Genomic DNA, 16,218 nt, shown 5'->3' on the forward strand with positions numbered 1-16,218 from the left:
CTGGTGCAAAGCCCCTGGCTGTCACCACACCTGACGGGGCACACTATTAGGAACAAGGCCATCCCTGCTGGGTGCAGGACAGGGCAGCTGCTCACCAGCCTGTGATTCGGGTGTCCTCAGGCTCAGCCATCTGTCTGGCAGCCTGGGAACACCTGGAGAGGCTAGGCTGGCCCTAGTGCCCATTGCTTGTCCCACACTGGGGGAGTACGTCAGCACCTGCCACCCCATCACCCCAGGCCAGCCTGAGACCTGGCCAGGGTCCCGACGCTCTGTCTCCTTCCTCAGCTGGGTGGTGGGAGACTTCGGCCCATGCAGCGCCTCCTGTGGGGGCGGCCTACGGGAGCGGCCAGTGCACTGCGTGGAGGCCCACGGCAGCCTCCTGAAGACATTGCCCCCAGCCCGATGCAGAGCAGGGGCCCAGCAGCCAGCTGTGGCAGTGGAAACCTGCAACCCCCAGCCCTGCCCCGCCAGGTGAGCCCAGGGCTAGGTGGGGCTGGGAGAGGGCCTCCCTGGCAGAGCTCGTCCCTGTGCTGAGCCCCCATCCTTCTGAGAATCCCCTCCTCCTGAGGCTTCCGGCAGGGCCTCACCATCCAGGGTGATGGGCAGTGTCACCTGACGGTTGTAAGTGCCGGTGTCAGAGTTCCTTACTACCCAGGAGAGCCTGGGCCCATTGTTTCCCTCTCTGAGCTTCCGAGCCCCTGCTTTGAAATGGGGATGCCGACCTGCCTGGGGAGGGGGGGCTTTGAGGATGAGGTCAAACTGAACGTAGTGGGAGATGTCACTTTCTCATCACCACCATCTCCCCTGTGCGCACGTGGCTGCATCTCATCCCCTCAGTGTCCAAGTTGACAGTGGCTTATCATCCTGCCCTGCCACTAACCAGCTGAGTGACAGGGCAAGTCCCCTCCTCTGTGGGCTTCAGTTTTGCGACCTGTCCGGTGGGAGGGGATTGGTCTGGATTATTGGTGGCCCACTCATAGCTCTGGACTCCTTTCGCCACCTCCTCATCTGTGGCAGACAAAGCAATCACCACTCTTCCCCGCTGAGGCCAGATAGGGCCTCAGAATCCTTCTCAACACAGCTCTCCAGGCAGCCACTCCAGCGCAGGGCTGACTCACAGCTGAAACCCATTGGCCACCCTTGAACCTGGTGATCCGATTCCATGTGGCACCTGTTTCTCTGCACCTGCTATGGTGCATGGAGTCAGTGATTGCCTGGCTGGAGGTCGGCTTCTGCCTCTGGAGGGTAGGAGGGATCGGTTCTCTCTCTTTTTTTTTTTTAAGACAGTCTTGTTCTCTCACCCAGGCTGGTATGCAGTGGCATGATCTTGGCTCACTGCAACCTCCTGCCTCAGCAAGTGTGTGCCACCAAACCCAGCTAATTTTTGTATTTTTTGTAGAAACAGGGTTTTGCCATGTTGCCCAGGCTAGTCTCCAACTCCCGGGCTCAAGCAGTCTGCTCACCTCAGCCTCCCAAAGTGCTGAGATTACAGGTGTGAGCTACCGTGCCTGGTTAGGGATAGGTTCTGTCTCTGCACCCTGGGTGCAGGTGGGGTGCCTGACTGTTGAGCAGCGACTGCTTGTTGAGTGGGAACCTGCTGGCTGATGAATGGAGAACCTGGTGCTTCAGGGAGAGACCCTGAGCTTCACTTCTCCGTGGGGCCCCTCTTTGGGCTCCTGGATGTTGGGGAGCAGGTCCCCTGCCTCCCTGCCCCTAGCAGCTGGGGTATACCTTCCCCTGGGTGGCAGAGGCAGGGCCTGATGACTGTCTCATGCCATCCTCAGGTGGGAGGTGTCAGATCCCAGCCCATGCACATCAGCTGGTGGAGCAGGCCTGGCCTTGGAGAACGAGACCTGTGTGCCAGGGGCAGATGGCCTGGAGGCTCCAGCTACTGAGGGGCCTGGCTCCGTAGATAAGAAGCTGCCTGCCCCTGAGCCCTGTGTCGGGATGTCATGCCCTCCAGGCTGGGGCCCTGTGAGTGCCCTGGGCATGAGGGTGGCTGGGGCTGTTGAGTCCTTTACCTGGCTGGGAGAACAAGGAGCACCCGTTGCCACTGTCCTCCAGGCCAGAGTGAGAACACCGTCCTTCTGTGGGAATGCTGTCTGAGGGCCACCCCTGCTCAGAAAAGAAGCTTAGAAAGAGGGCTCAGGGCCCCTGGGGAGGCTCCCATTCCCCTTGCAAGCCGGGCTGAGAGAAGCATCTGAGGAGAGTGTAATGCAGCTGCTGTGCAGAGAAATGCTGCCAGCAGCATTTGGTGCTCACCCGCTGGGAGACCAGGGAGCCGATCTCGCCAAGAGAGCAGGGGAGGGAGCCCCTGGTGTGCACGTGCCACTTTCTGCTCTCTCTGCTGCCTCCTGAGAAGATCGGGATGGGGGTCGCTGGGTGCTCAGAGGAGTCCCAGACCCACCAGCTTGTTGCTATTCCCCACAGCTGGATGCCACCTCTGCAGGGGAGAAGGCTCCCTCCCCATGGGGCAGCATCAGGACGGGGGCTCAAGCTGCACACGTGTGGACTCCTGTGGCGGGGCTGTGCTCCGTCTCCTGCGGGCGAGGTGAGGGCCCCCGGGATGCTCCTGGGGACCAGCACTCATGGTAACTCTCCTATCCACTTGCATCTTGCCTCCTTCTAAAAAACATTTGAGGTGGATTGCGGAAAATCCAGACTATATGGGAACACGCGGTAATATACAAGGAGACTAAGCATAGTAGCTGACAGCCACTTCAAATGTGGGCGTTGATTGGCTGAAAGGTAGGAAAAGACAATAACGCCCGGCAGTGTGGCACGAGAGCCATTCCTGACGGCCCTAGCAGAGCGGCCGGGGGGGCCCCAATTGATGACCCGAGCAGAGAAACCTTAGCTTTAAGATACACAGTGTTCTTGTTTTCCCAATCTTGTTTTATTGTAGTATAACACAGATATTATAAAATTTATCATCTTAACTGTTTCTCCCTGTGCAGGTCAGTGGCATAAAAGCACAGTCACATTGTTGTGCGGCCATCACCACCATCCTGTCCAGAACTTTTCCAGTTTCCCAAACTGAGGCTGTCCCTGTGAAACACAAACTCCCATTTCCCCCTCCGCAGCCCCTGGCAACCTCCATTCTCCTTTCTGTCTCCAAATTCCACAATTCTAGGGACCTTGTAGAAGTGGAATCATAGCATTTGCCTTTTCGTGACTAGTTTTCACTGAGCGTGATGTCCTCACAGTTCATCCATGTTGTAGCATGTGTGAGTGTTTCCTTCCTAAGGCTGAAAAAGATTCCATTGTGAGTGTATCCTTTACATGTTTATCTATTTATTCATCAGTGGACACTTGGCTTCCTTCCACATTTTGGCTATTGTGAATAATGCTTCTGTGAACATGGGTGTGCAAATATCTGTTTGAGTTCCTGCTTTCAGTTCTTTTGGGTGTATATCTAGAAGTGTGGTAGCTGGGTCAGATGAGAATTCTATGCTTTATTTTTGTGGAACTGCTGGACTGTTTTCCCCAGTGGCTGCACCATTTTACATTTCCACTAATGGTGCATAGGAGTTCCAATGTCCTCCCATCCTTGCCAACACTTTTTATTTCTGTGTTTTTTTGTTTTGTTTTGTTTTGTTTTTTTGAGACAGAGTCTCATTTCTGTTGCCGAGGCTGGAGTGTAGTGGCATGATCTTGGCTCACTGTAACCTTCGCCTCCGGGGCTCAAGTGATTCTCGTGCTTCAGCCTCCTGAGTAGCTGGGACTACAGGCGTCTGCCACCACGCCTGTCTAATTTTTTTGTTTAGTAGAGATGGGGTTTCACCATGTTGGCCAGGCTGGTCCCAAACTCCTGACCTCAGGTGATCTGCCTGCCTTGGCCTTCCAAAGTGCTGGGATTACAGGCGTGATCCCCCACACCTGGCCTATTTCTGTGTTTTTTATAATGGCCATACTAATGGGCTTGAGAAGATACACTGTGTTCTTTAACGAAAACCCTAACCACTTGCTCAGTAAAATGTCAGCCTGTTTAAAACCAAGACCAAAAAGAGATTTCTTTTCTCTTCTTTTGTTTTTTGAGACAAAAAAGAAAACCTCTGTCACCAGGTTGGAGTGTAGTGGCGCAGTCTTAGCTCACTACAACCTCCACCACCTGGGCTGAAGCCATCCTCCCACCTCAGCCTCCTGAGTAGCTACTATACCCTGCTAATTTTTGTATTTTTGGCAGAGATTGGCTCTCCCTATGTTGCCCAGCCTGATCTCCTGAGCTCAAGCGATCCTCCTGCCTTGGCCTCTCAAAGTGCTGGGATTGTAGGCATGAGCCACTGTGCCCAACCAAGAGATTTTTTTTCTTTTTCTTTTTTTTTTTTTTTTGAGACTAAGAATTTTCCTCTGTTGCCCAGGCTGAAGTGCAGTGGCGCCATCTTGGCTCACTGCAACCTCCGCCTCCCATGTTCAAACGATTCTCATGCCTCAGCCTCCTGAGCAGCTGGGACTCCAGGTATGCGCCACCATACCTGGCTAATTTTTTGTATTTTATTTTATTAGAGAGGGGGTTTCGCCATGATGGCCACGCTGGTCTCAAACTCCTGACCTCAGGTGATCCACCCGCCTTGGCCTCCCAAAGTGCTGGGATTACAGGCATGAGCCACTGAGCCTGTCTGTTTCTTTTGAGGATATTCCTAAAAGAGAGACTTGAGAAAACTGGCCCTAATAACATCTTTATGATAGACACAATCAAAGATTTTCATATTGTGATTTTTTTTCTTTTTTTTGAGACGGAGTCTCGCTCTGTCACCCAGGCTGGAGTCTAGTGGCACGATCTCGGCTCACTGCAAGCTCTGCCTCCTGGGTTCAAGTGATTCTCCGCCTCAGCCTCCTGAGTAGCTGGGATTACAGGTGCGCACCACCACGCTCAGCTAATTTTTGTATTTTTAGTAGAGACGGGGTTTCACCGTGTTGGTCAGGCTCGTCTCAAACTCCTGACTTCGTGATCCGCCTGCCTCGGCCTCCCAAAGTGCTGTGATTACAGGCGTGAGCCACTGCGCCTGGCCCATATTGCAATTCTTATAATGCCTCTCAATCAACAATAACAGCTACCATTTGTCAAGTATCTACTATGTGCCAGGCACTTGTTATCTTCCCTTTTAAAAATCTTTATAAATGACTCTGCAAGGTAGATGCCATTATCTTTTTTTCTAAATCTAAGATTCAGAGGGTTAAGTCAGTTGTCTGAGGTCACACAGCTGGTAAGTGGCAGAGCCGGGACAGAAACCCATGCGGGCCTTATGTGCTAGAGCTGTCCAGTGAGCCCAGGCTGCGGTCCTTGCTGAGCCCGCTCCTTGGGGCTCTGGGTCTCTGCTTTGTCCACGCAGGCCTGATGGAGCTGCGTTTCGTGTGCACGGACTCTGCCCTCAGGGTGCCTGTCCAGGAGGAGCTGTGTGGCCTGGCAAGCAAGCCTGGGAGCCGGCGGGAGGTCTGCCAGGCTGTCCTGTGCCCTGCTGAGTGAGTGAGGGGAGCAAGACTGTGCAGGGGAAGTCTGGCCTTGGGGTGTAGCCTTCTATAGGGTGCTGGCCTTCTCCCTGTAAGTGGGAGACCCGAGCCTTGGCTCCATGCCCGGTGACCTGCAGAGGGGGGCAGGTGCTGCTGGCTGTGTGCTGTGTGAGGCTGGACCATGGCCGCCCCATCCCCCTGCCTCACTCCAAGTGCAGACCAGAGCCCCGGCCCAGCCCCTTTGAGGACTGCAACCCAGAGCCCTGCCCTGCCAGGTGGGCCCCTTCCCAAGGAGACAGGGGGTGCTAGGTCTGCATCCTGGCTCTTCCCTCACCTCCAAGCCGGACCTTTTGACCCTCAGTGTCCTCACCAGTGGGAGCAGGTCATTTTGTGCCTCCAGAAGACTGGGGGGGTTTAATGAAAGGATTAGATGCATGTAAAGTACATGCTAAATGCAATGAGTGTAAAATGCGTGCTAGATGCAACGCATGTAAAGTACATTGCACAAGATCTGGGATGCTGTGGGCGCACGTGGTTGCTGGTGCATTTCTTCATCGCCTGCTCTTTATGGAGCACCTAGGCCCTGGGGCCGTACTGGAGCTAGGGGACACAGCACAGAACAAGGCAGACAAATGTCCCTGACCTCCTGGAGCAAATGCAGGGGGAAAGGGGGACAGATAATAATACAACAGAGGGCGAATGCAGTTTGATGGATGGTGTTCAGTGCGATGCAGCCAAACACAGTGGGAGGGGAGGAGGGGAGGGCTGGCTGGGTGGGCTCCAGGGCGGTGGTGCTGGGATCACTGTTCAAGACAGACATGCAAGGCCCTTGGGTGCCCGGACCCCTGCCCCCACTGCCTCTGGGATACGACATCTGTCGTTTGCCCTCACCTTTCCCTTCTGTAAAATGGGTTTGTCCAAATGTTCTGTCCACTCTGCCAAGCCTCTTGGTGAGGACACAAGGGGGCCTCCAGAAAGAGAACCTCTCCAGGTCCTTCCCAGCTTCCTGTCTCTTCCTAGTCTGGGGAAATGAAGGGAAGGCCTGGCTCCCATGGGTTCCCAGGCCCTGGGGCTGTTTGGGGTCCCTGACTCCAGTTTGCTCCAGGTGGCGGTACAAGCTGGCGGCCTGCAGCATGAGCTGTGGGGGAGGGGTTGTGCGGAGGATCCTGTATTGTGCCCGGGCCCATGGGGAGGACGATGGTGAGGAGATCCTGTTGGACACCCAGTGCCAGGGGCTGCCTCGCCCGGAACCCCAGGAGGCCTGCAGCCTGGAGCCCTGCCCACCTAGGTGAGTCAGCCGGTAATGGGAGGGGCAGCTCCTGGTGTGTGCAAATGCCAGGCCAGGCGCTGTGGTGTGCGCCTGTAATCGCAGCTACTTGGAAAGCTGAATCAGGAGAACCACTTGAGTCCAGGAGTGAAAGTCCAACCTGGGCAACACAGTGAGACCTCATCTCTAAAAAAAAACAAGACGGGGCCGGGTGTGGTGGCTCACGCCTGTAATCCCAGCACTATGGAAGGCTGAAGTGGGTGGATTACCTGAGGTCAGGAGCTTGAGACCAGCCTGGCCAACATGGTGAAACCCCATCTCTACTAAAAATACAAAAATTAGTCTGGGCGCGGTGGCTCACGCCTATAATCCCAGCACTTTGGGAGGCTGAGGCGGGCAGATCACCTGAGGTTGGGAGTTCGAGACCAGCCTGTCCAACATGGAGAAACCCTGTCTCTACTAAAAATACAAAATTAGCTGGGTGTGGTAGTACATGCCTGTAATGCCAGTTACTCGGGAGGCTGAGGCAGAATCGCTTGAACCCAGGAGGCCAAGGTTGTGGTGAGCCAAGATCACGCCATTGGACTCCAGCCTGGTTAACAGCAGCGAAACTCCATCTCAAAAAAAAAAAAAAGAAAACCCACAAAAATTAGGCTGGCGTGGTGGTGTGCACCTGTAATCCCACCTACTTCGGAGGTGGAAGCAGGAGAATTGCTTGAACCTGGGAGGCGGAGGTTGCAGTGAGCCGAGATAGCGCCGCTGCACTCCAGCCTGGGCTACAGAGCGAGACTCCGTCTCAAAAACAAAACAACAAAACAAAACAAGACGGGGTGGGGGGCTCAGTGGCCTAAAAGCCAGTCTGTAAGGAATAGGGCTACCTGGCAGGCTGTGCTAGGTGTGGGAGGTGAAGTTTAAGCACCATGCAGGCAGGGTGCAGTGTGGGGAGGCCTGGGGGACAGACGAGGCAGCATTTGAGCAGAACCTAAAGCTGTGAGCAACAGCATTCTAATGTGGAAGACGGGAGGGATGGAGGTCTCCGCAGGGACACAGACAGCCACACTAGGACACGGGACAGAATCATGTTCAAGTCTGTGGGGTCCGGAGCCCAGTGGGAAAGGGTGAACATTTGCCTACCTCATTTGCAATTCTTTAATGGTTTCTTTTTGTAGGTTTGCATTTTTAGTAAAGAAATACTTTTCTATATCATACAGAAACGTCCAGAAAAGAATGTAACAGACATGTATGTTCCAGCACTCAGGTTTAATAGATAGCATCCTACTGCCATGTTTCCTTCCTGTCCACTTACTTTTATTTATTTATTTATTTATTTATTTATTTATTTATCGCACCTGGCCAGCCTCCTTAGTTTTAAATAAATCCAGTTACAGATAAGATTTCACTTAAATTTAGGCTGGTCATGGCTTACGCCTGTAATCTCAGCAATTTAGGAGGCTGAGATGGGTGGTTCATTTGAGCCCAGGAGTTTGAGACCAGCTTGGGCAACATGCCAAAACCTCGTCTCTACTATAAATAAAAAAATTAGCTGGGCATGGTGGTGCATGCCAGTATTCCCAGCTACTCGGGAGGCTGAGGCAGGAGAATCACCTGAGCCTTGGGAGGTCAAGGCTGCAGTGGGCAGAGATCACACCACCACTGCATGCCAGCCTGGGCAACAGCGTGAGACCCTGTCTCAAAAAAAAAAAAAAGATTTTACTTAAATTTAAGCCCTCTACTAATCTGTGATTTATTTGGAGTATGTCGCAAAGTAGGGACCAAGGGATTTTTTTTTCTAAATTGTTAACCAGCATCTGTTGAATAATCCCTGATGCTCCAGGTGGCTCCTTGATGGTATTGGTGTGTGTTAGAATCTATGTCTAGGCTTTCTACTAGGTTTTTTTCTTCTCCTTTTTTTTTTTTGAGACAGAGTTTTTCTCTGTCACCCAGGCTGGAGTGCAGTGGCGCGATCTCAGCTCACTGCAACCTCCGCCTCCTGGGTTCAGGTGATTTTCATGCCTCAGCTTCCCGAGTAGCTGGGATTACAGGTGCCCGCCACCACACCCAACTGATTTTGTGTTTTTAATAGAGACAGGGTTTCACTATGTTGGCCAGGCTGGTCTTGAACTTCTGACGTCAAGTGATCTGCCAGGTCCTGTTTTTTGTGTTTTTTTTTTCTAGCTATTCTCTTGCCCATAAAAAATTGTTTTAAATGTTGTAGCTTTATAACCATTTAACATCCGTGTCACTAGTGTGTCCTGATTTCTTTGCCTATGCTAAAGTCCCTTGGCTGTGTGTCCCATTTATTTTTCCACATCACATTTAGAGATGATCTGGGATTTTATGGGAATTGCAGGGTTTTCCACACTGCATGCTGCCTGCATGGTGCTTAAACTTCACCTCCCACACCTAGCACAGCCTGCCAGGTAGCCCTGTTCTCTACAGACTGCCTCTTGGGCCACTGAGCCTCCCCTCACTTTTTTTTAGAGATGGGGTCTCACTATGTTGCCCAGTCTGGACTTGAATTCCTGGGCTCAAGTGATCCTCCTGCTTCAGCCTCCCAAGTAGCTGGGATGCAGGCACACACCACATGAGCTCTAGCTATCCCTCTGACGTTGCTGTAGCCACGCTGGAACATTCCAGGGATACTCCCCTGACTTAGGACTTCTGTGCTAGCTCTCACTGCCTGATGTCTTCTGTGGATATCCTTGAGGCCCTGGATATCCCTCCCCCAGGCTCGGCTCAGACACTACAACTCCAGAGTGGCCCAGAGCCCTCCCTGAGCATTGGTCCAGAATGGCATGCTCGTCCCTCCTGTGATGCTCTGCTTGGCACTTTGGGAGGCTGAGGCGGAAGGATCGCTTGAGCTCAGGAGTTCTAGACCAGCCTGGGCAACATAGTGAAACCCCGTCTCTACAAAAAATACAAAAATTGGCTGTGTGCGGTGGCTCATGCCTGTAATCCCAGCACTTTGGGAGGCCAAGGTGGGCGGATCACGAGGTCAGCAGATCAAGACCATCCTGGCTAACACGGTGAAACCCTGTCTCTACTAAAAATACAAAAAAATTAGCTGGGCGTGGTGGCGGGTGCCTGTAGTCCCAGCTACTCGGGAGGCTGAGGCAGGAGAATGACGTGAACCTGGGAGGCAGAGTTTGCAGTGAGCCGAGATTGCGCCACTGCACTCCAGCCTGGGCGACAGAGTGAGACTCCATTTCAAAAACAAAAACAAACAAAAATTACAAAAATTAGCCAGGCATGATGGCACATGCCTGTAGTCTCAGCTACTTGGGAGGCTGAGGTGAGAGGATGGCTTGAACCCTGGAGGTGGAGGCTGCAGTGAGCCATGATCGCACCACTGCCCTCCAGCCTGGGTGACAGGGCGAGACCACGTCTCAAAGAAAACCATTAAAATAAAATAAAAAATAAAATTTCTGCAATGCACACGACAGCCCCCACAGCAAAGCAGCATCCAGTTGCTCATGCCAGTGATGCCCAAATGGAGAACAATTCATGCTCCGAGAGGAGGTGGGGTCTGGTTTGGTTCACTGCCACCTCCCAGTGTCATGTAGAACAGCGCCAAGCCACGGAAGGCACGGGTCCAAGAGGCAGCGCTGCAGGGTCATGGGGGAGCACAGTATTGCGATGAAGATCCCAGCTCCCTTGCAGGCTGCCTGGGTTCGTGTCTGGGCTCTGAAGAATGCGTGCCATAATTAGTTATTGATTGATTACAGATCAACATGGGCAGCGTTAAGGTCCTCAGCCTCCCTTGCAGAACGTGGGGTGTTGAGATCTGTCTCCTGTTACCCAGGGGCTCGCTTCCTGTTGCTGTTACTTGGGTCCATAGGCAGCCCCTGGGGTGCTGACAGGTGTACTGTGATAAAGGTGACTAGAGGGGGATGTGCAAGTAGGGAAACAAGGGCCTCTTTCCCTCAGGGCCTTTTGGTAGCTCTCCTGTGGCCGTGAGCCCTGGCCCTAGACAGGAGGGGCTCAGTGGCTGCACTTTCCATCTTGCCTGGCCACGGAAGCTGTCTAGGCAACTGTCTGAGGACACGCGGGTGGAGAGTGGCCTGCGTGGGGAAGTACCGTCTCTGGGGAGACCCAGCCTCTCTCTGGGGTCTTCTCTTCCTGCAGGTGGAAAGTCATGTCCCTTGGCCCCTGTTCGGCCAGCTGTGGCCTTGGCACTGCTAGACGCTCGGTGGCTTGTGTGCGGCTCGACCAAGGCCAGGACGTGGAGGTGGACGAGGTGGCCTGTGCGGCGCTGGTGCGGCCCCAGGCCAGCGTCCCCTGTCTCATTGCCGACTGCACCTACCGCTGGCATGTTGGCACCTGGATGGAGGTGAGCGCAGCGGGCGCTCGGAATCCCTATGGGGCTGGGGTGGGCATCAGCTGTGGCTCCTCATGTGTGAGGGAGTCTAGGGGGCATTGTTTCATTGTGTCCCCTGAAAGGAAGGAGAGAGCTGCGCCTGTTGGTGAGGGGGCACCTAGAGGCAGAGAAACAGAAGGCCTAGACCTGTGGGCAGCTAGGATTTAAGAGGCCCTTAGGTTTGGGGACGCTGGAAGGTGAACAGCAGGCCACTCAGCTCTACACAGATGAGGGAATGCCAGCTGTGCCACGCATCTGGCAGGGCAGGACAGACAAGGGTAAATGGGGTTCAGGCTGCCCCCTGGAGGGGCTCGCTCATGGTGTGAAGGGGGCATAGGGGCACAGCAGACAGAGATGAGCTGCAGCCCCGCAGACCTGCTTGCTCTAAGGCTTGGAGAGAGAGAGGCCGTGAGGATGACAGGGACCCAGACTTGAATTCTGGCTCCTCCCACCTATATAACCCATGTGAGGTGCCCTCTCTGAGCCTCAGTGTTCTCATCTGTGGAATGGAGCCTCAGTGTTCTCATCTGTGGAATGGAGCCTCAGTGTTCTCATCTGTGGAATGGAGCCTCAGTGTTCTCATCTGTGGAATGGAGCCTCAGTGTTCTCATCTGTGGAATGGAGCCTCAGTGTTCTCATCTGTGGAATGGAGCCTCAGTGTTCTCATCTGTGGAATGGAGCCTCAGTGTTCTCATCTGTGGAATGGAGCCTCAGTGTTCTCATCTGTGGAATGGAGCCTCAGTGTTCTCATCTGTGGAATGGAGCCTCATGTTCTCATCTGTGGAATGGAGACACTTACCTGCCTCCCAGCTTGTACAAAGATTATATTGGATCACTCCTGGCCTGTGGTTACCACTGTCCTTGTCATCTTCTGGCAGGGTCAGCTGTGACTCCTCTTCCCCTCTTTTGGCAGTGCTCTGTTTCCTGTGGAGATGGCATCCAGCGCCGGCGTAACACCTGCCTTGGACTCCAGGCCCAGGCGCCTGTGCCGGCTGATTTCTGCCAGCACTTGCCCAAGCCGGTGACTGTGCGTGGCTGCTGGGCTGGGCCCTGTGTGGGACAGGGGACGCCCAGCCCGGTGCCCCATGAAGAAGCCGCTGCTCCAGGACAGACCACAGCCACCCCTGCTGGTGCCTCCCTGGAGTGGTCCCAGGCCCGGGCCCTGCTCTTCTCCCCGGCTCCCCAGCCTCGGCAGCTCCTGCCCGGGCCCCAGGAAAACTCAGCGCAGTCCAGTTATGTCCTGTCCTCCTTCCTGTCCGGCAGCTGCTGCAGGAGGGGTGGGCAAAGGCATCTTCCTCTGGGAAGGACTGGCACAAGCACTTGGTCCCTGGGTTGTGTGCCTGGGAGGCCGGGATCAGGGCTGGCCCTCTTCCTCCCTTTTACTACTATCAGGGGAAGTAGCTTGAAGGTAGGAACCCAGCTTGCGAGCCCCCAGCCTCTGGGCTGCTCTGCATGTGCCCCCTCTTGCTGGATCATCTGGAAGCAGCCCTGTGCCCTGAGGGTGACGCTCTGACCTATGCAGCCCCCGTCCCTCTCCTGAGAAGGCTTCCAGCTGGGCCTTGGAGGACAGGGTCCACCCCTACCTCCTGGTCTCCTTCCTCAGCTTGGAAGCCCCGGAGCCTGCCCTGCTGGGAATCCCGTAAGCACTGCTTACCTGTCTCCTGCTCCCTTTTCAGGTGCCTGTGGCAGGCAGCACCTTGAGCCAACAGGAACCATTGACATGCGAGGCCCAGGGCAGGCAGACTGTGCAGTGGCCATTGGGCGGCCCCTCGGGGAGGTGGTGACCCTCCACGTCCTTGAGAGTTCTCTCAACTGCAGTGCGGGTACGTCTAGGGCCGTGCAAGCGATGCTGCCAGTTATGGGCCCTGCCAGGAGCCAGCACGATGCTGCATGCCCCATTCCTGGCAGGAGCCCGTGTGCATTCCCACCTTTAGTTTGCATCCCATCTCGTGACTGGGAAGTGATGATCTGCATTTTACAGTTGAGGGAACTGAGGCTAGGAGAGATTAAGTGATGTGCCCAGTTACTTAGAGTCACATAGCCAGCAGTGGGAGAGGCGGGACTTGAACTTGGCTCAGTCTACCCTGGAGCCACTCCTCTGCTGACCAGGCGTGGGAGTGCTGGTCCCTCACTGCCCTGCTGCTTCCTAGGGGACATGTTGCTGCTTTGGGGCCGGCTCACCTGGAGGAAGATGTGCAGGAAGCTGTCAGATATGACTTTGAGCTCCAAGACCAACACGCTGGTGGTGAGGCAGCGCTGCGGGCGGCCAGGAGGCGGGGTGCTGCTGCGGTATGGGAGCCAGCTTGCTCCTGAAACCTTCTACAGAGGTATGGCCAGGCCTTCTCCACCTCCCTTGGGTGCTCCAGTCCTGGCAGGGAGGCTGGGTGGGTGCTGCTGGGGATGGGGCCAGTCCCAGTGGGGCAGTGGGAAGATACGGAGGGAACTGACTGAGATGGAAGGAACTGGGGTTGGCCAGTGTCAGTCTGCACATGCCAGGGAGGGGTCACAGGATGAGTGCTACATCTCTCCTCTTTGGGACCGTGCAGCAAGATGGACGGATGTGGGACATGGTCCACATCCTCAGTCAGTCCCTCAGGCCTCTGCCCCACACCCACCTGCCCTGCCCCTAACCCTCCAGCCTTTCAAGGCCTTTAGGGTTTTTGTGGGAGCCACTGTCCCTCAGCCCTGTTTCAGTGCACTGGTGTAAGCACACATGCTTGTACATGCATGTGCACCCACAAGCACACCTCAGGCAGAGGATGCCACCTCAGGGACCCCTGCCTTGCCCATGGCCCCCTAGATACCCTCTGATAGCCCTCTCGGTTGTCCTGGGGGGCTTGCCCTCTCCCAACAGCCCGAGCTGGCCGAAGTTGGCTTCCCTAGCCGGTTCCAGAGGTTCCTCGGCTCCCCCAGGTGTCAGGGGCTTAGTGGCAACAGGGGCTTAGCCTCTGCAGAGACCCAGTGCGCCTCCTCCTTGCCCCAGAACTGCCCGGGCAGTGAGCTGTGTATGTGCCTCAGTGCGCAGGCGCTGCTGGGCCCTGCCAAAAGGCCACGAGCCCACTGTCACCGTTCACATTGCTTCTCGCTTCCCGGCCCAGCCCCGCCCACACAGGCACCTGCCTTGAAAGAGGTGCAGGAGGTACAGGCAGGTGGGGGCTCCAGTGAGCTCTGAGGAACAGCAGTGGCCGCCATGGGTGGAGCCTATCCTTGGTGCCATGTTCAGTGTTAAACACTCTTGCATGTGTGACATCATTGAGTCCTAAAGACCACTCTGCTCAGTGCCTGCCATTGTTTCCTTCAGTTACAGAGGAGGGAACCAGAGCCCAGAACATTTAGCCTTTGCCTAAAGTCACTGGGCCAGGAAGTGGTAGAGGTGGGGTTCAGCAGGGTTTGCCTGGGAACCCCAATATTGACCACAGTGCCATGCTGCCCTGCATGGCTCCCTGGCTGTGAGTTGCCCTGGCCTCTGGCACCACCGGTCTGTCTGGGTTCCTATGTCCCTATGTCCCACCTGCAGAATGTGACATGCAGCTCTTTGGGCCCTGGGGTGAAATCGTGAGCCCCTCGCTGAGTCCAGCCACGAGTAATGCAGGGGGCTGCCGGCTCTTCATTAATGTGGCTCCACACGCCCGGATTGCCATCCATGCCCTGGCCACCAACATGGGCGCTGGGACCGAGGGAGCCAATGCCAGCTACATCTCGGTGAGGCCCAGCATGGGGACTTGTGCTGTGATTCTGGACAGCTTTCCTTAGGGGGTGCAGGGCTAGGGGACCCCCTTCAGTTTATTTCAGACTAAAACCCTCAAAATCATTAGTGAAAGAATGGGAGAAGAGAGCTTCCTCCACATATTCACCAAGAAATGTTTTTTGAGCTACCTACAAGAGTGAAATAGTGGCTCACAACTGTAATCCCAGCACTTTGGGAGGCCGAGGAGGGCAGATCACTTGAGGTCAGGAGTTCGAGACCAGCTGGCCAACATGATGAAACCGTGTCTCTACTAAAAATACAAAAAGTAGCCAGGCATGGTGGCGTGTGCCTGTAATCCCAGCTACTTGGGAGGCTGAGGCACAAGAATCACTTGAACCTGGGAGGTGGAGGTTGCAGTAAGCCCAGATTGCACCACTACACTCCAGCCTGGGCAACAGAGTGAGTGAGACTCTGTCTCAAAAAAAAAAAAAAAAAAAAAAAAGCGAAATGGTAAAGACCTTTCTGATGTAGACTGACAGCTAACCCAGGACTGAAGCATAATTTTACAGTCTGATATAACTTGGACAGAAGAGCACCCCGCACCCTCCCCGAGGTTTCATGTGTCCTGGGAGAACTGTGTTCTGCAGGGTATCAGCTTCCCCAGAGGAGGCAGCGTGGCCCCGCTCTGGCACCCTGACTGTGTGTCCTTGGGGAAGTGATGTAACTTCCCTGGACCTCGGTTTTCTGGATAGAGTAATAGCGTATTCCTAGTAGGGCTTTGTAAGCATTAAATGTGATCCGGAATCTGTGAGCCCTTGCACATGAAGGCTTCTGTGAGTGCTAATTATCTCTTGTGGCTGGTCCTTCTGGGCTGCCCCTTTTCTCTCAGATCCGGGACACCCACAGCTTGAGGACCACAGCGTTCCATGGGCAGCAGGTGCTCTACTGGGAGTCGGAGAGCAGCCAGGCTGAGATGGAGTTCAGCGAGGGCTTCCTGAAAGCTCAGGCCAGCCTGCGGGGCCAGTACTGGACCCTCCAGTCATGGGTACCGGAGGTGCAGGACCCTCAGTCCTGGAAGGGAAAGGAAGGAACCTGAGGGTCATTGAACATTTGTTCCGTGTCTGGCCAGCCCTGGAGGGTTGACCCCTGATCTCAGTGCTTTCCAATTCGAACTTTTTCCAATCTTAGGTATCTACTTTAGAGTCTTCTCCAATGTCCAAAAGGCTAGGGGGTTGGAGGTGGGGACTCTGGAAAGGCAGCCCCCATTTCCTCGGGTACCAGTAAATAAAACATGCAGGCTGACCGGCGTATTTTTCTTATAAGCTGTCCAGACCTGGCTTGAAAACCCATCTCATGGCAAGGCAGGGATTCGCTGGCCGCAGTTGGCTCTACCTTGATCTGAGCAAACTGCTGGATCCCTAGTTATCGTCTTCCTATCCAGGAAGAAAATCCAAT

The 16,218-nt window shown here is 54.7% G+C and overlaps 1 protein-coding gene across 12 annotated transcripts in view; it reads left to right on the forward strand.

Annotated features, from left to right (window-relative positions):
• The window catches only part of ADAMTS13 (ADAM metallopeptidase with thrombospondin type 1 motif 13), a 43,960-nt gene extending 27,895 nt beyond the window's left edge, over positions 1 to 16,065 (forward strand). For 10 of the 12 annotated variants that reach the window (XM_063650016.1, XM_063650013.1, XM_054501769.2 and 7 more), the window contains 11 exons: positions 286 to 471; positions 1,785 to 1,974; positions 2,431 to 2,551; positions 5,334 to 5,463; positions 6,557 to 6,739; positions 10,844 to 11,048; positions 11,989 to 12,352; positions 12,752 to 12,898; positions 13,226 to 13,402; positions 14,593 to 14,777; positions 15,653 to 16,065. In XM_063650016.1, coding sequence (XP_063506086.1) covers positions 286 to 471; positions 1,785 to 1,974; positions 2,431 to 2,551; positions 5,334 to 5,463; positions 6,557 to 6,739; positions 10,844 to 11,048; positions 11,989 to 12,352; positions 12,752 to 12,898; positions 13,226 to 13,402; positions 14,593 to 14,777; positions 15,653 to 15,859 — 2,095 coding nt within the window. In that variant the 3' untranslated portion in view covers positions 15,860 to 16,065. Of the gene's footprint in view, positions 1 to 285; positions 472 to 1,784; positions 1,975 to 2,430; positions 2,552 to 5,333; positions 5,464 to 6,556; positions 6,740 to 10,843; positions 11,049 to 11,545; positions 12,353 to 12,751; positions 12,899 to 13,225; positions 13,403 to 14,592; positions 14,778 to 15,652 lie in introns of those variants that run through there. The other 2 variants (XM_054501770.2, XM_063650021.1) reach the window with 2 other exon arrangements.
• Positions 16,066 to 16,218: the final 153 nt, after the last annotated feature.

Source organism: Pongo pygmaeus, chromosome 13 (genome assembly GCF_028885625.2).
Source record: "Pongo pygmaeus isolate AG05252 chromosome 13, NHGRI_mPonPyg2-v2.0_pri, whole genome shotgun sequence".
Classification (NCBI taxonomy): Eukaryota; Metazoa; Chordata; class Mammalia; order Primates; family Hominidae; genus Pongo; species Pongo pygmaeus.